Source organism: Zootoca vivipara, chromosome 9 (assembly GCF_965207765.1).
Source record: "Zootoca vivipara chromosome 9, rZooViv2.hap1.1, whole genome shotgun sequence".
NCBI lineage: Eukaryota > Metazoa > Chordata > Lepidosauria > Squamata > Lacertidae > Zootoca > Zootoca vivipara.
Window position 1 is genome coordinate 16304043 of NC_142592.1, and position 27941 is coordinate 16331983.

General features: G+C 43.7%; 2 protein-coding genes across 10 annotated transcripts in view; both read left to right on the plus strand.

Moving 5' to 3' along the window:
• CADPS2 (calcium dependent secretion activator 2) overlaps window positions 1-27941 on the plus strand; it is a 315214-nt gene that overhangs the window by 84963 nt on the left and 202310 nt on the right. For all 9 annotated transcript variants that reach the window (XM_088652400.1, XM_035128678.3, XM_035128680.3 and 6 more), the window contains exon 3: window positions 21581-21913. In XM_088652400.1, the coding sequence (XP_088508526.1) occupies window positions 21581-21913 (333 nt within the window). The remainder of the gene's footprint in view (window positions 1-21580; window positions 21914-27941) is intronic.
• Window positions 14520-16174, plus strand: RNF148 (ring finger protein 148). Its single transcript, XM_035128686.3, has one exon. It carries the CDS (start codon window positions 14691-14693, stop codon window positions 15681-15683), a length of 993 nt encoding a protein of 330 aa, XP_034984577.1. The 5' UTR covers window positions 14520-14690; the 3' UTR covers window positions 15684-16174.

Consider the following 27941-nt stretch of genomic DNA (forward strand, 5'->3'; position numbering starts at 1 on the left):
GTGTTTGTCCACAGACAGCTTTTCTGGGTCACGTGTTCAGCATGACTAAACTGCTTCTGGCGCAACGGGACACCGTGATGGAAACCAGAGAGCACGGAAACGCCGTTTACCTTCCCGCGGCAGCGGTACCAATTATCTACTTGCACTGTGGCGGTCTTTTGAACTGCAAGGTTGGCAGGAGCTGGGACAGAGCAACAGGAGCTCACCCCGTTGCATGGATTCGAACTGCTGACCTTATGATCAGCAAGCCCAAGAGGCTCGGTGGTTTAGACCACAGCGCTACCTGCACCCCCGCGGTGGATTGTTGTGGAAAGCACCAGTGTTTCTTATATAAATTCATACTGTGCTGGGAGTAAAATACACATTCACTTCCTATTGGGAAGCTAGCGAAGCAGGTTTTCCAGGCGAGTGTTTCAAGGTGTTTGTACACACACACTGTATTATATTTTCCCCATCTGCTGCAGAAAACCTGCTGGACATGGGAGTTTCAGTGGTGCTTAATGTGTACTATGCATTTACAGGAACCTGTGGCCCTCTCAGTATTGTTGGACTACAGTGCCCATCATCCATGGCCGCTAACCATGGTGTCTGGCACCGACGGGAATTGTAATCTGAAAAAATCTGAATGGCCACAGGTGCTCCTCCCTGTTTGTGTCATTGTTCAGAATGCACACTGTAAGAGAGAGGGCTTGCAGAGCGCAGCCCACTCTGCTTACTTCCATCAGATGGGAGAGCAGCAGCAAGTCTGGGAGGGAAAACCAGGAACAGGAAGGGTTAAGAAGGGTCCAGGGCTCTGCAGAGTCCTGGAGGCTCAGCTCCAGGCTGAGAGAAGGGAAGCTGGGGAGGAGCTAGTTTCAGCAGGGGCTGGAAAGGAGGGAGTAAGTAAAACGGCACCTCAGGAGCCTGGTTTGGGACCATGGAGGACCCGTAGAGCAAGGAGGAGGGGCGTTTGGATGCCCAGTCTTAAAAGAGGGGGCAGAAGCCCACAATGGCTGAAACTAGCTCCTCCCCAGCTTCCCTTCTCTCAGCCTGGAGCTGAGCCTCCAGGACTTTGCAGAGCCCTGGACCCTTCTTAACCCTTCCTGTTCCTGGTTTTCCCTCCCAGACTTGCTGCTGCTCTCCCATCTGATGGAAGTAAGCAGAGTGGGCTGCTCTCTGCAAGCCCTCTCTCTTACACACACTTTTCTAGATCTTTCAGCCATAGTAAAGAAATATTTCAGTGGGCTGGCTGCAGCCAGGTCATGCAGAACTTCCTGTAGAGGATAGAAGGCATTAAATCTCCCTTGAATTTCCAAACTCAATGTGTTTATTGGGTAACCATTTATGTTTCTTGTCTTGGCCGATTGGAACGATTGTATAAAGCACCACTGTTGAAGTTTATTTTCTCCAGTGGGCCATGTTGGGGAGAGATTGAGGTAAAAGCGAAATATGCTGTCTAATGGCTAAAAAGCAGAAATCTCTCTGTTGGCAGAGCTCTTCATCTTATGTTTCCCTTTGGTTAACTGGCACAAGTTTTAAAAACCATCTTCTAGTGCCAGCAGGTTTTCAGAGGGTTGGTTGGGATTTTGCCCGTTGCACATCTAAGCTGTTAAAACATAAAGCACAGCACAATTTGTATATTTGTCTTTTTATTTTTTCCAAGTAGCTTCTCGGTGAAATGCAGATGTTTTATAATGAGGGAGAGGGAGATGATGTGAGCCACGCGTTCTGCAGAGTTTCAGCGTATCAGCTGCCAGTGTACATTTTTAACATGTTAACAAACTCCCCAAGGAAACAGAGAATGTAAAGAGCAAAAGAACATTAACTTATCAAAGTTACATAGGAAGGAGGGGGGAACTATGTAGTTAACAGATTTTTGGTAAAAGAATGTGGAGCATAATGTTGCTTTTGGCTTCATTGTCTGGCCTCGTGGTAAATTCTGTAGACACCATTGCACTTTGACCCTAGCTGTAGCCCAGTACAGTGTGCTGGTGGTGTTGATTTATGAATCACATTTTATGTGTGTCTCCAGGGCAGTTTACAAACCGATTGTAAAACCGGCTAAAATTAATTCTAAAAGCAGCAACTAAAGATAGGTTTAACAACAACAGGTTGTGTTGTAAAGCTTTAGTGATAGCCACCCAATCTTGCTATTCACTCCTTGTCTTCTGCCTCTCTGCCTCTGGATTTCCGAAACTTCTTGCCTCAAAGAAGCATGCATTACTACTACTAATAATAAAAGCATTCTGGGAAATGTTATATAATGAACTGAAAAAAAATGTTTAAAGTAACTTTTATAACAACAAAACAAAACCAGGGGCTTTTTCATTAGGGACTAGCTGTACCCAGCCACGCGTTGCTGTGGCTAAGTCTGTGAAATTGAGAAGAATGGAAAGAGAAAGTGGAAGTTCCCCTTACCACCTCCATGTTTCCCTGAGTCTCCAGCAGGACCGGTAACCCCCCCCCCCGTCCCCCCTTCCTCCTCCTATCTTGACTTGAGGCCTCCTGTCCCGGCCTCCCCCCTGCACTGCTCCCAGCCTCCTGTAGGTTGTCCCCCACGTCCTGTGGTGAGCGTGTGGCTTCAGAGACAAAGCATTCCGCATGGACCGGTCGGTCGGTTGGCTTCAGGTTCTCCTGTGTAGGCGCAGTGTCCGGGAACCTCAGAGGGTGAGTCTGTGCAGGAGCACCTGAAGTCGCCTCCGAGCGACCGAGTGGGTGAGGGAGCGAGGATGTGGTGGCCAGAGTGGAGATAGGAGGTGTAGGAGGAGGGGGCGGGTGGGGGTGTCATTGCTGTTGGAGACTCACTCAAACATGGAGGTGGTTAGGGGTCCGGACATGGGAGGTAAATATTGTGTGACTGTAGGTTAGTGGGTGTGTGTGTGGTTGTGGACGTTTATGGCAACGCAAGGGTGCAAGTTTTATATCCCAATTCCCTCCCCCCCCCCGGGTTCCCAGCAGGGTCATTGGAGGAAAGAATGTGGAGGGGAAGAATGTTCTATACTATAGGATCTGTTCCTTTGAAGTCCAACAGATGGCGCTATTGCTACACAAAAGGATATGGTGTCTGTTCCTTTGACGACCACTGGAGGGTGCTATTTTTTAGACAAAATCTTGTTTTCACCTGTGACAGGTGTGACATCTGTATAATCTAAGGTTATGCAAACCTCACATATTGGAATGGAACGTTGTGTCAAAATTTGAATGCAATTGGTCAAGCGGTTTCAGAGAAAAGTCATCGCACACAAACATGGATATTTTACATTTATATATATATAGAATGTAGGTCCTGAAATTCCAAGGGATTAGAAAATACTTTTTATGTGTGCGACGACAGCTGCACAAATGTTATCTGCCCAGAGATGGAAACAAGATAAAGTCCCTAGCAGAGAGGAATTGCAGATTAAGTTGTTGGACTATGCTGAAATGGCAAAACTGACCAGGAAGCTCAGGAACCAGGAAGACCAAAACTTTAATAAGGAATGGGATTTTTTAAAAAAGAATTTCCTTGAAGACCACTGTAAAACATTGAAAACATCAGCAGGACTGCAATAACACTTGTAATGTAATGAGAACTATGGATATAATGGAGTTATAAAAAAATTGGATTATTTTTAAAAAGATGCAGTAGAAGAGTTTTAACAACAGAACCCATGGAAGGGAATCTAGGGATTCAGAGGAATCATGTTACTCTGGATGTGATGTGGTATGATTGTAAACTTAAATGTGTAGAACTAAATAAAAACTATTTGCAAAAAGAAAAAGAAGCATGCATTACACATGAATGAGACTTTGTGCCCACCTATAGCTTCTCTCTTTCCTGTTATTAGGGCACTACGATTAAACCTGAAGGCCTGTGTGACGTGGAAAATACTATTCGGAGAAAAAAGATTTATACTGTACAGCACAATCGTTATGCAGTTTTCTATTACCTTTGCCACCTCAACAGCCCTGATAGGTGAGAAATTAATCTTGGACCATGAAATCAGATGATACTTGCCATGTCAGGAAGGTTGTGGCCAGTTTTAGACAGTTGGCCAATAGGGTTGCAGTATTTATATGAGTCAATCCATTGTTTATGCTGTCTTCTGCTACTTGGCCCCACCTCACTTCACATGGCTGTCAAAAGGGTAGTCTGATCCCAGGAACAATCTCTCCAAAATACAAACGTGGAAAGAAATGGTAGCTATCTGTGCCATCTTTTTTTGAAGAAACCATTAGCCTTTGGCATCTTGTCATCGGAGCCATCGCTTGGATCCCCTTTTCTTTTCTCTTTTGCCTTTTTCGAAAGCAGGAAGGAGGAATGAAGCTTGACAGTAACTATGGAAGAAAGGTTTTGCCGTGCTGGAAACCGGTTATCTGCCTCCCCTTATTTTTTTGCCTGCCTCATTCTCAAGCAGCGAGTCAATCCATCTACTATATGAACCTGACACTTCACTGGGGGAAGTGGGCCATGTCTGAGGTGTACAACCCGCCACTGTTTGAAGAGAACCTTCCTTCAAAGAAGATGGTGGGGGTGTTGGTGATCCCGGCAGGAGAAGCAAAAGATGCCTGTAGGCTAGACACGGATTTCAACGTGCCGCCGAACACAGAGGCCTGGATAGCCTTCATTGCAAGGGGTGGTTGCACTTTCAAAGAGAAAATAAAGGTGGCTGCGGGGAAAGGTGCTACCGGGGTCATCATCTATGACCATTCGTGTCCAGACAAAGAGATTCTCATTTTGACCCACAAGGACGGAGGTGACATAGCTGCAATTATGATCAGCAGCCTGAAAGGAAAACAGATTCTACGTCTAATTCAGGAAGGTATCCGTGTAACTGCTGTCATTGAAGTGGGAACGAACCAGTGCTTCTGGAAGATCTATTTGTGTGCTTACTCTCTCATTCTGACTCTGGTTGCCTATTTAGTATTATGCTGCACTCCGGGGCAGATGGTGGTAAGACATGAAGAAAGGAGTACCCAGGGAACAAAGGCAGAGCTCCGCAGAGCTGTTCATTTGCTAGAGCTGCGCAGGTTGAAAAAGGGCGAAATGGATCTAGCGGACGAGACCTGCGTGGTGTGCTTGGAGACGTACAAGCCGAGAGAGGTGTTGCGTGTTTTGACCTGCAGGCACGTCTTCCACAAGCGGTGCATTGATCGCTGGTTGCTAAAGCGTGGCATTTGCCCTATTTGCAACCATGCCATTATCCAAAGGAACTGAGTCGCTTGCACCTCGTGTGGCTTCCAGAAGCATATATAAAAGTATTCTTCTCACTAGACAGATGAAGAACGGATATTTGTCAGAGGAAGGTGATTTGCATCTGAGGCTTTTGGCAGTTGTAATCGGTATTAAAGTCCTAAACGCATGATCAGCAGCTCTTAAATCTGAAACTTTTCTTTCGCAGAATAATTCCTTCAGCGATAGACTTCTGGGGTGTGTTGGCTCTTGTGTAAGATCAACAGTATATGAGTGAAGCCTCCTAGCTCAGGAAGTATTTCATATATCCGTTCAAAGTGTTTTATTTTCTCCAGAGACTGTTCACGTAAGAAACCCATAAGCGCAAAATTGGTTTATTTTGTCACCTGAAAAGCCTCTGAAGTTGAAACAATATTTCAGTTGCATTTTTTAGCAACGGTGATTCAACAAGGGGGGGGGAATATATATATCGGTTTTGTGTCACGGCTGCATTGAGAGGCTCTTTTGAGATTATTTTTGAACCACTGGGCTTTCCTTTTGGTGCAAAACCTCTGTTGCACCAAATCCAGTGCCAGCAGCGGGAAATCACGTTTCCGTGTAATGTTCATGCATGGGAAGATTGCTTTGCAACCAGTGGTCTTACTCATGGGCAACACAACGGGATGTGTGAGGAAACAGAGGGGGTGCTACAATAGATGGAATTTTTTTTTTAAAAAAAAAAACCAGTAAAAAAAGTTTGCAAAAGTCTTGCACTTTCTGTGACAGAAGAGGAAGCCTTATGGCATTTGCCACTTCTTTGTAAGGTATGTTTAAGTACTTGAGTGCTACAGCTGGGATGTGTTCCGTCTACTATGAAACTAACGAAGCTTAAGATTCAGGGCCCCTAATCCCAGAGGGGTCCCAGAAGCAACTTTTAGTCCACATTGCTTTAAAAAGTTGGGTCTAGTACAGGGTTTCTCCAGCTGTTTTCGGAGTACAATTCCCATAATCTCCGACCACTGGTCCTGCTAGCTAGGGATGGTGGGAGCTGTAGTCCAGATTCGGAGACCCAAAAAATTTGGGAAACCTTGGACTAGTAGATCCAATTTGAGTTGCACAACTCAAATTGCTTAATTTTTCATTGCATATATTTCAGCAATCCCAAAGTTTGAAAGTCAGCAGCACAGATGCTGTACAGGTTGTTGTAAACCAGGCATGTCCAACAGGTAGATCGTGATCTTACCAGTAGATCACTGGATGTCTGTGGTAGATCACTGGTAGATCACTGGCTCCCTCCAAAGGAGCTCAACAACTTTGGCTCCCCTAAAAATGCTCAACATTTTAGTCCTTCACCCCCCAAAACAGGGCTTTCTTCCCACCTCAGAAAAGCTCAACAACTCTGACCTGAACCCCTAAAAAATGGGCTTTCCTCCTCTGTAAACAACTTTGACCTGAACACCCCAAAAGGGGGTAGATCACTGCCAGTTTTTAACTCTGTGAGTAGATCGCAGTCTCTTCGGAGTTGGCCACCCCTGTAAATGTAAACAACGCAACTGAAGAAGATAACGGTGGTTAACCCAGACCTTGTTGCGAAGGGGCTCCCAGAACAGTTGAAGCTCTAGGCCCCCAAAATGTGGGTCCACCATTGTGTGTGTGTGCCAGGAAGAGTGCTCAACCAACAAGTTGCCCATGGTGTTTTTTTTTTTTTACCTGCGTTCTACAGGTCCCTGATGAATGCAGTTTCAAAGGACGAAAACCTGGTATAGGTGTAGTGCAAGAAAAATGTGATTTCCCAGCAACAAAGCATTCCTTGGAGGAAAGATGTCTGCACTATGTATATAACTCTAGTAGAATTGTAATATGGAGGGGGGGGCAACCCTATAGGAAAGGTCTATTTCTCGATTGCCAGGGGAGGGGAAAAGAGGGGAGCAATGTTCACTTATTCTTCCCCCTCTACTCCATGCATTGGATGGGGAAAGTCTGGTGAAGGGAATTCTGTGTAGGCACCCTGTGTGATTTAGAACCCACACTGAACAGGGTTTTAAATGCTGTGGGAAGGCTATATGCCCAGAGCTGCTTCTCCACCTCAGCCCTCCCCATCCCCCGCCGCACTCTGTAATGTGGCAATGGGCATTTGACAGGGTGGGTACCAGCAAAAACATGCTTCCTTGTTCTTCCATCCCTCATGTTGTTGGAATTACAAGAAGAGGAATGTCCAGGTAGGACTACCGTTCAAGTGCCGATCCATAATGCAGATCTCTGTTATTTTGTCATTGGCTTGCTTGTTTTATTGTTTCTTGACAAAAACAATAGGTGGTATGGACTATGGCAATGTGCTCTACGTGGGGCTACCTTTGAAGGTGACCTAGAAACTACAACAAATCCAGAAGGTGGCAGCTAGACTGGTGACTGGGGGCGGCCGCCGAGACCATATAACACTGGTCTTGGCGCCCAGTACGTTCCCGAGCACAATTCAAAGTGCTGGTGCTGACCTTTAAAGCCCTAAACAGCCTCAGCCCAGTATTATACCTGAAGGAGCGTCTCCACCTCCATCGTTCTGCCCGGACACTGAGGTCCAGCACCGAGGGCCTTCTGGTGGTTCCCTCACTGCGAGAAGTGAGGTTACAGGGAACCAGGCAGAGGGCCTTCTTGGTAGTGGCACCTGCCCTGTGGAACGCCCTCCCATTAGATGTCAAAGAAATAAACAACTATCTGACTTTTAGAAGACATCTGAAGGCAGCCCTGCTTAGGGAATAAACAAACTTATATGACTTAACTTAGTTGGTCTCTAAGGTGCTACTGGAAGGATTTGTTTATTCTGTTTAGGGAAGTTTTTAATGTTTGATTTTTTATTGCTTTTTTGCTGTTCTTATTAATATTCTGTTGGGAGCCGCCCAGAGTAGCTGGGGAAACCCAGCCAGATGGGCAGGGTGTAAATAATAAATTTTATTTTATTTTATTTTTATTTTATTTTATTTTATTTATTTATTTTTGGCTTTTTCCATGTGGGATTTTCAGGGTTGTGTTTTACCTAGTATCTCATGGTATATTTTGCTTTCCATGGTGCCTGCGTAGGAAGTGCCACGTGCTTTCCAATGTTTATTCCTAGATGGTACAGAGATCCACCAGAGGCCTTTAGAAATTTCCCATTCTTTTGCTCACCCCACAGCCTTGATTCCCACTTGGAATATCCCAGTTTGTGGACCTGAATGTACACAAGTCGGGGTTTATTAAGGCAGATAGAAACAAAGGGACCAAATAATTGGCTACAGCTTAGATGTAGAGACCCTGGTTCTTTGAAAGCAGAATTCCTCATTACGAGTGAAATGGGGAGCTCTAGTTTAATGTTGGTTAATTTGCTGGGATCATGAGGGAAGGACGCAGAGTACAGCGCCATGATGTTCATTCTCAGCTTCATAAACCACACTTTGAATGGCAGAATTTACATCAGAACTGAAGCTGTAAGTTTTCAGGAAATTTTATACTGCCAAAAAACTTCATGGAAGAACTGTAAAAAGCTTATTGTTTCTCTGTTTACCTTCTCACCGTGGTTACAATAGACTCAAAGCTCTGTTTCTAGCTCCCTGTGAATCACACCAGTGTTGGTGGCTGTGGGCTGTCTGTGTACACACCATACAATTAAAGCACATGACTTCTGCGAAGAATCTTGGGAGCTGTATTTAATGGTGCTGGGAATTATAGCTCTGTGAGGGGTAAACTCGTTTTCAGAACTCTTTGGGAGATGCAGTGTGCTTTGATACTAGCTGAATGTGAGCATTCATGCAAGTCCTTCCACTGTGCTAAAAAGTTGCTTGAAACAATCCTCTTTTTTTCTTTATCGGCACCATTTAAAAATTAAGATTATTCCTTCAAGATTATTCCTAGGCTGTTGGAAAATTGAAAGAGAGAGCTTTGACTCTGTTTTACAATAAACACAGCATAGGCTCTTTCTCTAAATTGTCAAAGTTTTAGAAACCACAACCTTCCCCCAATATTTTAAAGGGGCAGATATAAACAAAAGTGGCTGGTGGTATTTATGCTCAGGTCAAGAATATCAGAGGAAAAGAGAGAGAGAGAGAATAGGATTTGCCAGCTTGCCATTATGTGGTCTGTATAAAAAGTACACAGCATAAAATAAAATGGTTGGTGGTTTCGATGAGACCATACATGGGCCATCAACTTGATTTTGTGGACACAATGCAAACCGCACATCTGTATTCGCTAGAAAAAAGGATATCGGATCATTCTAATTCTATGACCAGTAAAGGCATACACCCCCTCCCCAAAAAAACACCACACCAGCAGACGTCTCAAGGTCTGCACCACCCCAAATGAAAACATCTCTGTTGGGAGCTCTACTCATTTCATACTTCAAGAATTTGGACTGAAGGTGTGTATATATTTTCCTGTGGACCTGAAGTTTCTTTATTCTCCCTCCCTCCCTCTCTCCCCTCCCTCTCTCTCTACTTCAAATATGAGTATGCTAAGGAAAGAGTGGTCATTTGAGGCAGTTCTGATGTCACAATGGCTACAGCTCTCTTCCTGATGACAGACGTGCATGTAGTGATCTATGGTGGTGGTTCTGTGTCTTACCTGTATGGCGTTATGGGGAGTGGGGGCTGAAATTCTATGTATACATGTTTGTGAGGTTTAGAGTCTATGGTGCCTTTCCAGTAAATGGGATTTTTGATCTTTCTACAAATATGGAAAGACATCTTTGTTCATCATGCTGCCTTGGCTGTTTGACCATGTGAGTCATCGCTTGGGTTTTTATTTTTGCCGCTTGCAAAAGAAAAATGAAGCTTCCCAACATTGGTGGAATAAATGTTCCCTCTTTCTGGAAGATGGCTTTCAGCCTCTCCCTAATATTTGGTGTGCCTCGCTCTCAAGCTGCAAGTTGTTCTGTTGGCTATATTAATCTAACCCTTGACAGTGAGAAGTGGGCCATATCAGTAGCGCAAAATCCAGCTTTCTTTGAGGAGGACCTCCCTCCAAAGCAGATGGTAGGTCTGCTGGTGAAGTTAAAGATGCCCACAGAAGCTAAAGGTGCCTTCATATTAGGATCTAGGTTCAGTATGCCACCAGACACTGAGTCCTGGATAGCCTTCATTGCAAGAGGAGGTGATGCGTCTTCTGAAAGCAGAAGAAAGGCACCTGTAGGAGGTGGTGCCACAGGTGTTGTTATTTATGACCATTTGCATCCAGACAGAGAGATTCTCATTTTGACTTGCAACGATGCCTGCAATATTGCTACCATCATGATTAGCAGCCTGAAAGGAAACCCAATTTTGCAGTCGATTAAGGAAGGTATTCAGGTCACGGCAGTAATCGAAGTGGGAGCTATCCAGTGCTTCTACAAGATCTACCTGTGTCTGTTCTTCCTCCTCTTGGCATTTGTTGCCTGCGCAGCGTTGTGCTGCACTCCGGGGCAGATTGGGGCAAGACACGAAGAGAGGAGTTTCAGGGCAGCAAAGGCGGAACTCCGCAAAGCTGTAGATTTGCTTGAGCTGCGCAAGTTGAAAAAGGGCGAAACGGATCTAGCAGGAGAGACCTGTGTGGTGTGCTTGGAGACATACAAGCCGAGAGAGGTAGTGCGTATTTTGACCTGCCGGCACCTCTTCCACAAAAGGTGCATTGATCGCTGGTTGCTAAAGCGTGGCATTTGCCCTATTTGCAACCATGCCGTTATCCAAAGGAACTGAGAGGGATGGAATCGCTTGTACCTCGTGAGGCTTCCAACACTGCTTTAACTTTCAGAAAGCATGTATAAAAGTATTCTCCTCACTAAACAGGTGAAGAACTGATATTTATTGGGGGAAATGATTTGCCTTTGAGGCTATTGGTAGTTGGGACCGTTAATTAAAATCTTAAGTGTATGCTCAGCAGCTCACAGATCCATTTTTTTATTTATTTCACAGAAGAATATATTCAGCGATCGGCTTCTGAGGTGGCTGTCCTCATGTGTGAGAACAGCAACCTCGAGTTGAAGCCTCCTAGTTCAGGAAATATTTCATATATCCATGCAAAGTATTTTATTTTCTCCAGAGACTCTGTTCAATTGAGAAACCCATAAGCACGGGATTGATCATCGCACACTGGTTCAGGTGACTTGTTGAAACATTCTGGCTTTACTCCTAGTCCAAGGAGGAAAAAACTAAAGAGGGGAATGCCATTTCTCTGTTGAGATATGTATGCATCTACTTTTTAATTTCTGAAAAAGAATGTTAGGCAAAAATGTGTTTGCGAGGAAAGCTCCACAGTTAATCCCAGATAACTGGCTTCAGCCCGACAGCGCATGAGCTTTTGCCTCATCTTCTTTCCTAGAGTATGTTGGCAGGGAGTGAAGAGGAGGAATCAAAAACATATGGCTGCTCCTCTTCACTTTTTGTTGTGCTGGAGTCTCTATCCATATGTTCAACTTACAATGCCAATGGAGGGTTCTAAACCGAAACATCACCTCCATATGAGAAGCACATTGAATATTATTTCTCTTTTTAACTGTATTTGATAACCCTAGTAGTAGCAGTCACTCAAATACATATTATGATCAACCAGCCACTAAAAAGATCATGTAAAAAAATATATGCATCATCGTAGGCTTTCAGGAAGAAAATTAACAAGGGGGTCTATTAAACCAGTTACTGAATAGGTGACAAAATATATGAACATCTCTTAGAGCTGCTATGATGGTTAGCTCTTTTAACCATCTTAGCCCTAACAGACATTCAGGTATTTTGCCACCTATTTAGTAATGGTTTTATTGGACCCCTCAAAGAAGATACTCAGAAGGGCCTCTAAGGAGCAGCCAGGAAATTAATAATATTAGTACTAATAATAATATCCCACTTTTTCCTCCAGACACACTCAAGGCAGCTCACGGATAAAGCAGAAACTGCTAAAAACATAGACAAAACCATCATTAAAAGCAACTGAACACCAATAGAATTAAAATAATATATATGATATCTATTTTAAAAATACAGATAATTAGAATGAAAGCCCTACAGCACCAGCTCTTACTTTAAAAAAACAACAGCAGTCAGTTCCCCCAAAGCCTATTGGAACAAGCAAGTCTTCACCTGTTGGCGGAAGAACAACAAGGAGGGAGGGAGCCAGTCTTAACTTCTCTGAGAAGGGTGTTCCAAAGTCTGGGAGCAGCTACCGAGAAGGCCCTCTTCCACCAAGCATGACGGGGAGGGTGGCGAGACTGAGAGATGGGCCTCCTGTGAAGATCTCAGAGCCCAGGCAGGTTTATATGAGGAAATACAATCATTCAGACCTAAGCTATATAGGGCTTTATAGGTCATTACTCGCACTTTGAATTGTACCCAGAAACAGACTGGCAGCCAGAGGAATAGTTGTAACAAGGGAGTTATATGCTTCTTATAACCAGCCCCAGTCTACCTGGAATTCATAAAAATATATAGAACAACACCTCCAGCCCAATACCTACAGAAATCTTTGGCAGTACACTAACAGCAAAAGTATAACCACCCCAGTCCATCAAAAGCCCAAAGGGGCAGGGGAGCTAAGATTTTATCTGGTGCCACAAAAATGACAGCAAAGGCGCCAGGCGGACCTCACTGGAAAGTGTTCCACAGATGGAGAGAACTAAGACTGAAAGGGTCCCTTTGTGCGGACAGGCGAAGTCCCCCAAACCCCAGTGGAATAATGACTCAAGACAACTTGCTATGGGATTAAAATTGGCCACAACTTTATTAAGATTCAGATGTAGGGAGACCTTGGCTCAGGCATTGGGCGTTTATCCTTCCCAGTCCCCAGCCGGGGATCTGGGGGATGTCAGGGTTATCCAGAATGTATGGGGGTTGGGCTGGCTCTGGAGAACATATGTTCAAGCAGAGAGAGCCTGCCCCCATTCGCCACCATTGGAGGGGAGAGCAATGACAACCTCTCGGTGTATGGTCAATGCCTCCCCCCAAGACCCCTTTAATGGGGAACCCTGATCTTGACGCCGCAAAGGGAATGAGGTCACCGCTCCATGCCTCCCCACTATTTTGGAAGATAGTCTAGGATTCCGCCGAAGGCCTGAAGCCGCCCAAGTTGTGACGTATTGCTACAGGAAAGGTGAAACCTGCAAATGCAGGGAAATTCCTTTCCGGCCCTTCAACAGCTGCCCTGACATAGCAATGCCTGCGCACCTGTGGGAAAAGAGGTTAACCTGCAAAATAAGATTTAAATGAGGTCTTGGATGAAGATCTAAGGGTCTGAGTAGGTTCATGTAAGGAGAGACATTCCAGAAGATATTGGGGTCCTGAGCCATTAAGACTTTCATACGTCAAAACCTTAGAGTGAAAACTGGTGGCATTTTCACATCTTGCCAGTTAGCATGTTAATCTAACAACAGACACAGAGTTGTCTTTTTTGCAGCTCTCTAACAGAGAGAGCCTGAACCTGTCAGTGGAATAAAGTGGTACCTCGGTTTAAGTACACAATTGGTTCCGGAAGTCTGTACTTAACCTGAAGCGTACTTAACCTGAAGCGAACTTTCACATTGAAAATAATGGAAAGTGGATTAATCCATTCCAGACGGGTCCACGGAGTACTTAAACTGAAAGTACTCAAACCGAAGCGTACTTAAACTGAGGTATGACTGTATTGCATAGACTAAAGTGCACCAGTGAAAAACAGTTGTGTGTGTTGCTATCTGCTCAACTAAGCAATAACAATACAGCATCACGTCCCTTCAGACTTCTACCCTCCAGTAAGTTACCCAGAAAGTTGCGAACATGGATTTACACACTATGCACACTATGCAATACTTTAGTTGTACGTCCGGAGTCTGTGTGGTGGGGGGAGGGGATAATAAAAGTATAAGGTAAAAGACGCCTAGACAGTTAAGTCCAGTCAAAGGCAACTATGGGGTTGTGGCGCTCATCACGCTTCATCACGCTTTCAGGTTTAGGGAGCCAGCATTTGTCCACAGACAGCTTTCTGGGTCATGTGGCCAGCATGACTAAAACTGCCTCTGGCGCAATGGGACACCGTGGCAGAAACCAGGCCACACGGAAATGCTATTTACCTTCCCACCACACCGGTGCCTATTTATCTACTTGCACTGGCGTGCTTTCAAACTGCTAGGTTGGCAGGAGCTGGGACAGAGCAATGGGAGCTCACCCCATTGCGGGGATTTGAACCGCCAACCTGATCGGCAAGCCCAAGAGGCTCAGTGGTTTAGACTACAGCGCCACCCACATCCAAAAGTATATTTGGTTGCTGAGCCAGTAAGATTTTATATAGACCACGTCCTAAGTCCGTGCTAATTGGCAGGGTTGTCCATGATGTCATAATTTCATTACATAACAATGAGCTACTTCACCAGAGGAAAAGCCATCCTGATTTTTGCTTGATGCTACCTGCCACCTGCCATAAAGCTTTGCCAAGTATCTAAGCCTGGGCAGCCTGCTGAGGTCGCTTCTCTGCAATTTGGGGGGGATAGGTTTTTAATATCTCTCTACAAGGAGCGACTCAGCTTTGGCATGCTGGTGACTTTTGTCCTGCCCTGCACTATTGATTCAGCAGCTACTTTGCAGGTGCCAACATGAGCATGCCTGGGACTGCCGTTGGAAGAGGACGGGCAACATCTCTTTGTTATCTGCACCTTGGGCTCCTCCTCGCACTCTGTATGCACAGCTCGGAAGTGGACGCCTTTTGGGTTGCCAATCTTAACATATCGTTCATCGTAGCAAATCGGACTTTGTGGGAGATTTTGGAAAACGGAGTGTTCGCCAAAGCCTCTCCTTTGAAGAAGGTGTCTGGAGTTGTGGTGCCGCCAGAGGGTCTGCATCAAAACGCCTGTAGCTCTTTTACCCATTTTAAGAAGCCAGCGAATGGGGACAGTTGGCTAGCTCTCATCATGAGGGGACGGTGTTCATTTGCAAAGCAAATCACGATGGCTACAGAAAGGGGAGCTGCCGGTGTGATCATCTACAATTATCCAGGTACAGGCAATGCTATCTTTCCCATGCATAACTTTGGGGCGGAAGGTATTGTCTCAGTTATGATCAGCAACCTGAAAGGCATAGATCTTTTGCATTTGGCTCAGAATGGTATTCAAGTGAGGGTGACCATTGATGTCGGGAAGCACCATTACCCATGGATAACTCACTACATGGGTACCATTTTTGTTTTTGCCTCCCTTGCTGTGGCATATTGCACCTGCTACTCTGCCACAAGGCTACGGAGATCAAGGAACCTGGTCCAGAGATGCCCGCAGGAACTCGATATCGATAAGGCCATGAATTATCTTGAGCTTCGCACATTGAAGAAGGATGACAAGGAAGTTGGGTCAAGTGGAGAGAGCTGTGCGGTGTGTTTGGAAATGTACAAGCCTAAAGACATAACCCGTGTCTTGCATTGCAGACATCTTTTCCACAAAGCCTGTGTTGATCCTTGGCTTCTGAATCACCAGACATGTCCTGTGTGTAAATGGGACATGCTCCGAATGGTGGAAAGCATTGCAACCGAAGCCGAGTCATTGGGTAGTCAAATGCCAAATGAAGTTTCTCCCACAATCAGTTCTCCTAAGCAATAGGACTGTCATGAGTTCATGAAGGAACGCAACAAACGCTCATTCTGGAGACAAGCAACTTTTTCCATGCTTGATTGTCTCATTCCTAAAAATCAAGCGTAAGCATGTGTGCAATAAAAAGCTTTGCTTCTACCTCTGCAGTTCTTGATGTATGTTGTTTTCAACAAGAATAAGATTTTGCTTTAGGTTCATGAGCTTCTCCCAGGTTGTATGCATTAAATTCATTTTGGGTTGTGTTTTTTTCCTTTTTTCCTTTAAAAAAAAAGCAAAATCGAAACATGTTTTCAAAATTGTAAACTGAACCTCTTTGTGTTTTACAACATACAGCTGCAGTAGCACAAAGAGCTTTCCCTAAAGAGGACTCTTGCATGTAACTTATTAACAATTAAACTTCAAAGGTGATGCTTTTTCCTTTTGAACTCTTTTTGTATTACATGGTCCAAAATAGATGGTGGCAAAGAGCAATGGAAACTAGAGCTGGACAAATCTAGTGTCTCTCATCTATCTCACTTTCATACATGCTTTTCCATAATTCTTTTCCATCTTTTTCCACATTAATCTGCAGATTGGATAGACACACACACACACACACACACACACACACACACACACACACACATATATATATATATATATATATATATATATATATATATATATAACACCCTCAAATCTATTTAACTCCTTATTAGTTATCTGATAAAATATTTTTGAATCTCCTGTTATGGAAACATCTCAAGGTTGTTTATAATAACACCCATTAAAATACAGTAGCATCAATAAAAACCCAGCAGTAGTGTCAGGCAATACAAAATGTAACTAAAAAAATTACCTGCAACTAGTGTCAATAACCAGCAAAGGGCCTCCTCAGTAATGAGTACCGGTACTTTTTCCACCATGCGTTAAAACGGCCTCTTATGCCTTATTTCTGGGCAGAGACTATTCTAAATCATTGCACCACAACAGGTTACTGCAAGATGTGCTTCTGCCCTCCGCAACACCACCAGGAGGCGCTTCAGTAGATGCCATTAATGAATAAATAGTGTGTGTTCATCGCTCAAAATGATCAGAGTCCTATCTCCAGGCTGTACAAGGCATTACAGTCATATGTAGTTTGTTACATTTCTATCCCAGATTTCTTTCATGATGGAACACAAGGTGCTAGTCATGATTTTTCAGGTAGTCTCTCTTTGGACCACCGACTGAGCCCAGAGCCTCATAGAGTTATCAAGTTGGCTCATTCCATTGTTATGCTCTTCAGACCATGGCCTGACTGTTGAGTTATGGCTACACTCAAGGCCACAACGTGTTCAGTTATGGGGATGGAAACCTCCATAACAAGTGGGACCGGGATCAAATGGCATCCAACAGACTTCCCTGCGCTTTCTGCTTCAGCTCCCTCTCTCTGGATTCCCGGTAGGCTATAGCAGAGTATCTTCGCAGAGTTGCTTCACATCAGACGTGTGGTCAGCAAGAGGAATAAGGCACGGAAACGTACTTCTAGTCTAAGAAGCGTTTATTATATACATCAGCAATATATCTCATCCCGGAGAAAGACACGACATTGTGCTTCTCCGTTCGCACTTCCGCAGAGCAGTTAACCCTATAAGCTTTGATTCTCCTCACACTGACACCTATAAACTTACCCTGCTAGGAGTTGAATAATATCACCCATCCCAGTGCCCTTAGTTTAATAAACAGCTAGCAGGCCACACACAATACATAGACTGGGTTCCTCTATGGATGGTGTTAAGTTTTGCCACGGAGCAATGTCTTTAATTCAGTGTTTTAGAACAGTACTGAAATTTTTATTAAACATTTAAATCTTTTTTAAAGAATTGAATTTTATTTAATTTTCATACTACAATGCATGACAATATACCGGTAACATTTTTGTATATAGTTCCTGTAAAGGCTTACATAACAAGGTCCATTTTTCTCCCCTAATCCTTCCCCCTCCCTTCCCACCCTCTTCCCTAGTCAGGCCTTCCTTCTTCAGATCTTTAGCCATGTACACAGTCTATTCATTCGTGCTTGTATATTCGGGTTGGCTTCCCCCCTTTCTATCCAGTTTCTGTAAAATGCCCACTTATTTGTGATTTTTTTGCATTTATTTTCCCATCTATCCTCTACCATTATCTGTGCAAATATTTCTGATTGTACATATTCAAAAACATAGCCATTCCATTTTTCCATATTCCATTTAGTTTTTTCTTTCCATCCTAGAGCAATAACTGCCATTCCAGCTAAAATCATGATCTTATACAGCTCTTGGTTATTACTTTTTACTTTATTATTTCCCAGTATTCCCGAAAATAGCAAGTCCCTATTAATTTCTATGTTTATTTGGAATAATCCAGAAATTACCTTTATGATCTTTTGCCAATATTCCTTAACCAAATTGCATTCCCACCACATGTGTGAGTATAGTCCTTTTTCACGACCGCAATGCCAGCATTTGGGGCTAAACCCTTTTGCTATATACGCCATTTGTGCTATACCTGTTCTATACCATTTTAGTAAAAAAAATTCTACTTAATTCCTTACACTTTCTATTTTAATATAGTTTATATTCTTCATCATTTCTTGTACCATGTTTAAATGGATCGTACCTTCCTGCTCCCATTTGATCTGGATTATCCTTGTCATTCCGTCTTTGTCTCCTATCATCAGTTTATATATCAGCCCTGCTATCCCTTTCTCTGTTATTTTTTTTTTTGTTTAACACCATATCTATTTTCATTTCTGTCCTCATGGTCTCCTCTTCTCTTCCTGCTTTTATTAAATCATAAAGTCCTTCCACTTTCAGCCAGAATTGTCTTCCTATTTTTTCTAAAAGGGATTGTTTTGTAATAAAATTCCCTTGTTCGTCAAATATATCTTTCAATTTGTAAAATCCCTGGTCTTCTAATTTCTCCCACCATCTTGACAACTTTCCTGATTTTTTTTCTCTCTTAGTGATTTTAACTTAGCTATTGTATAATGATTTCCTGTTCCGAGCTCCCTTGCCTGCACTTGACTCAGAAAGGTGGCATAAAAATTGTTCTTAAAGAAGAAAAATTATTTAAATAAATAAATTGGAGGGAAACATAACCGTCTGTTTTTTTAAAAAGACCCTCACTCGATTTGTAGCTAGAAACCAAGCCTTGCAACAGACAGAGATGCCAACTTTGACCCTTAATCAACAGCAGCAATGTACTAATAAGAGGTCTCAGGAGTGCAATTCATGTCAACTAATATAATTTAACTCATAATGTGTCTTAAGTGCCCTCTGATATTATATATCAGAGAAACACACTTGACCTTTAGGGAAGGGCTGAGTGGACATATATTAAATATAAAAACCCCAAAAACCTTTAGGAAGCCTATTGGTAAGCATTTTAAGCTTTTTGGAAACAAATTCAGACTTCAGGGTAGCCGTTCTATAGAAAATCATTCTGGGAACAAATGGAATATATGATAGCGGAACGGGAACTTGTACTAGAATTTGATTGTAGCAATCTGGCTTTGAAGAGAGAGTATGGGTTTTATGCACTACAGATTGCCCTTATTATCCTCCATTTTTGCATGCTGTGCTTAATACCGCTCTTTTTTGGGGGGGGGGCTGTTAGATATCTCTGTAAATGAAAATGGGATATCCTCTCTCTATCTGCTGATAGCTGACTTGTCCCCCTCTGCTTCTATCCATTTCTGCAGCTAATGAAGTAGATATTACTAGAGAAACTTCTATACAGCACCTAATTTAAAGTGCTACTCTGCTTTCCCACTGAAGAAATGGGCTTGTTACTAGGGCTGCCGGACATATTTTTGCAGTTCATTTTGGGAGGATAAAAGTAGCCCTGGGGGAGCTCGGCAGGAAAAACTTCCCCAGCCAATATTGATGCGGAAAAGTTCTTCCCGTACCTCGCAACCTGCAAAGCCCTCTTAATTGCCATGCAGTTTTTGCACGATCTTTTTCTTCCCTATTTCTGCTTCTTTCTCCTTCCTGGATTACTCACCTGGGTGATCACATTATGAATTGGATTGGATCCCATTGTGAACAGGGGCGATGCCGTGATACTGCTGCACAACCAGCTAGATTTGGCTCTGTGGGTTTAGTCAAAGGCAAACAGTAATTTGAAAACGAAAGCATTGCTGTCCCCCTCTTCTGGAAGGAAGCCAACAATTTTTCCTCTGGCAGATGGTGTGATAAACTGTGGATTGTTGACTTGTTAGAAAGAGTCGCTTGTGACATCAGGGTGACCAAAGGACAAGCAAAAGGGAAAAAGCTTTTTATGCAACTTGGCATGTTTTTATTTTATGTACCTCCAGGCCTGGAGCGCAAAGATGCTTACCAGCCTCGTACATCTCTCTTCAGCTGGCTTAAGCCTTTTTCTTTCAATAAGGGACATCTTAGTGTGGATTGTGGGGCAGTTCGGGGAGGGACTGCCAGTCTCCTTGGAATACCTATAAAGGAAAAAAAAGTTAACTGCATTTTGTGTAATGTTGCTTTCTCTTCAACTGCTGATTGCATAGTTACTTTATAGGAAAGGAATAATAATTTTGAAATTAAAAGACAACGAGAGCATTACTTCCTTAACTGGTCATCTGGCCAATATGGGGTCACATGGTAAACGGAATGACATCACAACTCTAGTCAAGTAGATTTTGGAGACATGTCGCCTTCACTGAGAACAAGCAAAACCAATTGTAATGCAAAGGAATAGGTGAAAATGGTTACAGGCGTTGCATTATAAAAGGGATGTTGAGCCTTTGGCACTGCTTAAACGTGGGTGGCGCTGTGGGTTAAACCACAGAGCCTAGGGCTTGCAGATCAGAAGGTCGGTGGTTCGAATCCCTGCGACGGGGTGAGCTCCCGTCGCTCGGCCCCAGCTCCTGCCAACCTAGCAGTTCAAAAGCACATCAAAGTGCAAGTAGATAAATAGGTACCGCTCCAGCGGGAAGGTAAACAGTGTTTCCGTGTGCTGCTCTGGTTCACCAGAAGTGGCTTTGTCATGCTGGCCACATGACCTGGAAGCTATACGCCGGCTCCCTCGGCCAATAACGTGAGATGAGCACCGCAACCCCAGAGTCGGTCACAACTGGACCTAATGGTCAGGGGTCCCTTTACCTTTAAAGTATTCACAAGATACACTGAATAATTTTAACACAGCCCCCTTAAGCACCTGAATTACTACAGTGATGGTATTTGGAGTGAAAATATGGCTGGTTTTATGTGTTAGGAACTGGGTGGAGTTTTTAGCGAGACGTTAAAGCTGATCCTTCAGAGGTATATTGGAGTCTTGAGTATGAGGTGCTCACTGCAGCGTCCTTTGAAATAAACACAATTTTGAAATGGTCTGCGGACTGGGCTGAGCTATCTGGCAAATGCTGTAGAAAGGGAGCTTGGTGCAGTTTTTGCAAAGTATTATTTGACCTAACTCTTCTCACTTTGGCAAGCAGGGCTGTAGCAGGGAAGAAGTAGTATGGTGTCTGTTGCATTTGCAAGATGCCTTTGGGCTAAATTTTCCTTTAGTGCTCCTGAATGTACCGTACCCTCCATGCCTCGTGGGAGGGACATATGCATGTGGAAGAGAACCGTTCATGCAGTTGGAGCTTGGCTAGCTGCATTCCTTGCGACAGACCCTATAAGCCAAGTTTCTTTTCCATATAAATGGCAGTTTTTGGCAATGGCTTCAGCTACTCAAGCTTTGGGCCTGTAGAGTGGTTGGAACCATTATCCTGAAGCAAGGAAACAAAAACATTTGCTGAGTGTAGGCAATGTTCAACCGCTTTCAAATACAGAAATAGTTTTCCTTTGTGACGTGGTAGTGGTGACTTTTCTCGCTCTCTCACACTCGTGCTTTTATATGCTTGTTTTCCTAATTCCACTTTTTTCTTTCTTTTCTTTAAAAAAAAAGGTATTTCTCAGGAGTGATCGAGTCGCCAGGATGGTGAACAGCGGAGGATGCTCGGCGAACGACTTCAGAGATGTGTTTAAGAAGAACATAGAAAAGAGGGTTCGGAGTTTGCCTGAAATCGATGGATTAAGCAAAGAGACTGTGCTGAGTTCTTGGATAGCCAAATACGACGCCATTTGCAGGGGAGAGGAGGACTTGAGCAAAATGCCCAACAGGATGGCTTTAAGTGCCGTGTCAGAACTTATTCTGAGCAAAGAGCAGCTTTATGAAATGTTCCAGCAGATTCTGGGAATCAAGAAACTGGAGCATCAGTTGATCTACAATGCCTGCCAAGTAAGGAGTTCATCTCAGTTGTATAGACCTTTCCTTCTTAGGTTGACCAGTTGACCCAAATGTAAACCGCCCTTCACTTGTCTTGGGAAGAGGGGTTGGTTGTTGAACCATGCTGAAATGTGTAACTGTGAAGGGAATTACAGATATCCTGCCAGGACCCTTAACAGGCTATAGTTCCCAGGGTTCTTTTGGGGAAGCCATGGGGAAGCAAATATACAGGACAGATATGGCCTAAGCAGCAGGCCAGGATTATCTGTTCACAGGAGCATAAATGAGCTGTTAGTTGGTGAGGGTTAGTCCAAATTTTTAGCGGTGTCTGCATCTCTCTCCATGTGCCCTTCCTATTTTTGTGTTTGTGTGTGTTTTTCAGCTATCCTCTCTGCCTGCATGTGTGCCATATATCAATGACGGTGTTATTTTGGCCAAGTGTACTCAGGAATAGAAAAGTCTTGTGCAGCATCTATCTGTAGCTGATTGTCATACTTTTCTTGCTTCAGGAATAATTTTCATATACCGTATATGCCGGCGTATAAAGCGACTGGGAGTATAAGACGACCCCTCCTTTTTCAGTCAAAATATAGAGTTTGGGATATCCAGGGCAGCTGCCTATCAGCTCCATCTGGTACGCAGGCTGAGACCCTACCTGCCTGCAGACTGTCTAGCCAGAGTGGTGCATGCTCTAGTTATCTCCCGCTTGGACTACTGCAATGCGCTCTACGTGGGGCTACCTTTGAAGGTGACTCGGAAACTACAACTAATCCAGAATGCGGCAGCTAGACTGGTGACTGGGAGCGGCCGTCGAGACCACATAACACCGGTCTTGAAAGATCTACATTGGCTCCCAGTACGTTTCCGAGCACAATTCAAAGTGTTGGTGCTGACCTTTAAAGCCCTAATCAGCATCAGCCCAGTATACCTTAAGGAGCGTCTCCACCTCCATCATTCTGCCCGGACATTGAGGTCCAGCACCGAGGGACTTCTGGTGGCTCCCTCGTTGCGAGAAGCCAAGTTGCAGGGAACTAGGCAGAGGGCCTTCTCGGTAGTGGCGCCTGCCCTGTGGAACGCCCTCCCAACAGATGTCAAAGAGGAAAACAACTACCAGACTTTTAGAAGACATCTGAAGGCAGCCCTGTTCAGGGAGGCTTTTAATGTTTAATAGATTACTGTGCTTTATTTTTCTGTTGGAAGCTGCCCAGAGTGGCTGGGGAAACCCAGCCAGATGGGCGGGGTATAAATATATTATTATTATTATTATTATTATTATTATTATTATTTTATTATTATTATTATTATTATTATTATTATTATTATTATTATTATTATTATTACTCGCCGTAACGGGTTTATCCCAAACTTCCAACGCACACCAAATAAAAAATTTCTGTGTCTCTTCCAGGCACCAAGGCGAGTGGGGGGGGGGGGAGAGAGAGAGAGTAAGCGGCTGCCACTTTCTTTTCATGCAGGGAGGAGGGAGGGAAGCCCCACGTGTCCCCTCTTCCTGCACGGAAAGAAAGCGGCAGCCGCTTACACGGTCGCCACATACGGCGCGGATGCGGCCAGGGCCATTTTTGAGCTCCCCCCCACTGTATGCAGCGACCACAGATCTTATACCCGGCGTATAAGACGACCCCCAACTTTTGAAAAAGATTTTCCTGGGTTCAAAAGTCGTCTTATACGCTGGAATATACGGTAGTTCCTTTTTTCTGTTTCAGAAATAATTGTTTCTCTCTGAGTAATTGCTTTTCTTTTGCGAGTGTGCAAATGGCAACGAGGAGTGCGGTTAAGTGCTGAAAAATTGAGCAAAGTAGTGATCTGTTTCCCTTTAAATAGTGATGATCTAAGTTCCTTGTGTAACATAACAGTACCGGTAAGCAAAACATGAATAGAAATCCTCTTGATCTTATCTTACTAATAGTAAATGGGAGAAGTCAGCCTCTAATATGGGAAATACTTGTAGTAAAAAGAGTGCCTTCCATTCCGTTGTGTTTTCAGTACATTTTCCTGGGTATACTTTTTTTATATTTGCCTTCCACAACCTTCTCATGCATTGCCTAGTCTAGCTTTTTATCTTCAATTTAAATTCTGATGCTTTGCATTATGACCATATTCTGCACACTCTCACTGATGGAACAAAATTTGCCATCTTTGGATATTTTAATGGCATCTACATATTGCCATGGAAACATTTCACGATGAAATTTCTGAAATTGCCTAGGATAAGTTGTAGAATAGGGTTTGTTATGAAAGGGATTAGACTGTCTGGTCCAATTTCTGTTTGGTGGAGATTTAATTTTGACTTTTGGGGCTGTATTGGGGTGGGTGGGGAAACAGCCATGGTCTGTAAATCTATAAATCTTGGCACAGTACATCATTTGTATGGAATAGTTTCTGCTGGGCATTTCACAAATCTTGGAGGTCTCCAAATAGATTGTGTCTAATGATATTTGTGGCCTGACTCCTAAGTGTGAAATTACGCAGAATTAATTTTCATTGGCTTGCACCAGTGGGCTCATGGAAGTGAGGTTTTCTATCTTCTCCCCTTCGAGCTGCTTGAAACCCAATAGAAAGCCTTTCTGGAGAATTGGGGGCCCTTTGTGTAAAATATGGGATGGAATTTCCCAAAATGGACAGACCTCTGACACCTGTACCTCACAGAAGGAGAGGAGCAGGTATGGATATATTTGGAACCCAGTGGTGTGTTACATGAAACATTGGGACATGGGTGGTGCTGTGGTCTAAACCACTGAGCCTCTTGGGCTTGCTGATCAGAAGGTCGGCAGTTCGGATCCCCATGATGGGGTGAGCTCCCTTTGGTCTTTCCCAGCTCCTGCCAACCTAGCAGTTCGAAAGCATGCCAGTGAGAGTACATAAATAGGTACCACTGCTGCGGGAAGGTAAATGGCATTTCCCTGCACTCTGGTTTCCATCACGGTGCTCTGTTGTGCCAGAAGCGGTTTAGTCATGTTGGCCAGATGACATGCAAAGCTGTCTGTGGACGAACACCAGCTCCCTCGGCCTGAAAACTAGATGAGCGCCACAACCTCATAGTCTCCTTTGACTGGACTTAACCATCCAGGGGCCCTTTACCTTACCTCTACTGATCAAAGAGAGATAAAGGAAGTAATTCTAAGTGGAAGTGAAGGTCTCAGAGCTATTTCTCTTACTGCTTGTCCACACAAGGATCAAACCTTTTGTCTGTTGAAGGGGTGATATTTGACTTCTAATGCTGTGATTGATCCTTTTGGTTACTTGGTATTCTGCAAAGATCCAGTACTTGGGGAGAGTTCTCAAGGCAATATTCTCTGTTTTGCACTATTCATATAACTCCCAATAGACAAACATTCTCTGGGTGGTTTACGAGTAAACACACACCATAAGAAACACACATGTAAACACACCCATAAGAACATAGGATATACAAATAAAGCCTAAAAGCACGCAGTCTAAAATAAAACAAAGGCAGCAACAGGATGCACCCAAGGTAGACCCAGCAACAGAGGGCAATGCAGTGTGGGGATCTGAACAAGTACTCAAAAATTGTTTACCACTGGAAAGACTTGGAAAATTGAAAATCGCAACACTGTAGGCACTAGGGACGCATCTCTGGTGAGGACTTTCCTTAAACGGAGAGCTCTTTAGTAGCTGCTACATCTGGTGAGGGAAACCTCAGAGGGGTGTCAGAAGATGATCTCTGGGTGTGTGTAGGACAACACGATTGGTCAGGCATCCCATGCCATAAGCAGAATGCTTATTATCAGTATTCGGACACTGTGGCTTTACAGAAAATTGTTTCAGATTACAGTATGCTTTGGGATCATATTCGGAAGCTGAAGTGTTAGATTTGGATCTCAGGAGTCTCCAGATTTGAATGTTGGGCTTTGTGTCACTTGAATATATTGCCCAATTTCCCTGGCTGGAATTTAAACTCAGCTTGGGGGGACAAATTGCTTGAAGTTGTTATTCCGCCCAGACATCTGAAATAAAAATAACAAGCCAATTTTCTATCTGTCCAATATTTCTAGAAAACACCTCTTCATTTTATGCATTTATTTATTTTTACTTCAATCCTGTGCCAGGATCTCAGAGCCCAGAGTATACATGGGTCAAAGGTCAGCTGAGTGTGGAAAGTTTGCCAGACGACTTTGTAGCACCTGCTACAGGGCTATGGATTTGAGAAGATTTTAAATAAGTAGAACAAAGAGCCACCCATTTGTAAAAAGAATGTAACCACGATCAGTTGGATGCACTCTGGTTCCAGGCTCAAGAAGCCACTGCTTAATGATAAAGAAAGGTAGATGGTATTCTTTTAAAATCGACCCTGCTCTGTTGGTATCTGAATTTTTCCCCTAAGCTACCCTGGGGTTTCCTGTGGAGCAACAAATAGATTTTTCTCAAAATAACCATTTATTTAATGGGAAGAAATGTTGAGGACTGTTGACTAACATCTCTCTTGAGAGGGAGAAGATACATAGCATAGAGCAGACACCCCCAAACTCGGCCCTCCAGATGTTTTGGGACTACAACTCCCATCATCCCTAGCTAAGAGGACCAGTGGTCAGGGATGATCGGAATTGTAGTCCCAAAACATCTGGAGGGCCGAGTTTGGGGATGCCTGGCATAGAGAGACAATGGTAGTTTGGTTACAATGTCAAACTAGGACGTGGAGACCAGGGTTCAAATCCCCACTCAGCCACGAAACTCATTTGGTGGCCTTGGGCCAGTCACTGTCTCTCAGCCTAACCTACCTTGTGGAGGTTAGGGCTGGACAATATCTAGTTTTCAACATTGTGATATATCACCAGCTAAACATTGTGATATACCAATATATCACAATGTCTAAAATAATGATGGAACTATGTAGAGGCAGACAGTAGGACTGGCCGATATCTGGTGTTCAACTTTGTGATATATCACCAGCTAAATGAAAACACCTGCTCTTCTCACCTTTATGTGAGATAAGGCACACCAAACTGGGCCCCGAAATCTAGTTCCTAATCAGTTTTTTTTTGGCTCCCTCAAATTTTTCATTTCAACCAAATTTTTCATTTCAACCAAGAACAAAATGTGTTTTGTTCTGTTTTCTGTTTGACTCAAAGGACTCTCCCATTAGGGTACCAGTTCCTAAATTATTACCTTAGTCAACATTCAGCAAAATGGATTCTTTTATTTACTACTGAATGGTGACCTTAGTGAGGGAAATGTGTGTGCTGCTTGGTATTTATTGTTGTTCCCATGCCAGTTATAATTTCATATGGTATCCATCCTAGTTGAATACTTTCCCAGAACTTTAATTTTAGATGGCAAGTCTACAGATCAAGGCAAATTCTTAATGTGTATGAAGCCAAATATTAAGTCCCAATTCCAGCAGACCTCAGCATGAAACACAGCTAAGGTCAACGCTTGTAAGCAAACCAGAACACAGAGCCTTTGGAAGCTGTGATTTATTCTGACTGCCTGTGTTCAGTTTGTCCCTATTGACCTTCCACCTGGAAAATCCACATATTCCTGTGCTGTACGGCTAGGAGGCTTCACTGCTTGCGGCGTTCCAACAGTTGTGCCGGTTGCTAAATTGCCAGAGGAAAAGGGTTAAGAAGTCTCGACGCCGCAGCTACATGACAAGTTTGCTTGATGTTGCCTTTGGCATGAGATGTCATGAGCATGTTTTTCTGATCAAAAGCACGGACTTGGGATCACAGAATGTGGCTTGACTCCCCAATGGCTCCTGAAGGAGCCATGAATGGAGGATGTTCCTGTGAGTGGGGTCAGGACATGTGTGCTCTGTGGCTGTTACAAGGCAGTTTCTCCTGCCTGGGCGGTTATCTTTCCACAAGGGCCGACATTGATGCCGAAATCCAGCATCGCCTGAGCTCTGCGAGTGCAGCTTTCTTCCAATTGAAGTGCAGAGTGTTTGAAGACAGGGACATTCGCAAGGAAACCAAAATGCTTGTTTACAAAGCTATTGTACTACCAACTTTACTGTATGTTTGTGAATCATGGACAACTTATAAACGCCATCTCCAACTACTCA

What these genes read in the sequence shown, in the direction of transcription:
- RNF148 (XM_035128686.3), top strand. Translation starts at nt 14,691, where the DNA reads ATGAGCATGCCTGGGACTGCCGTTGGAAGAGGACGGGCAACATCTCTT.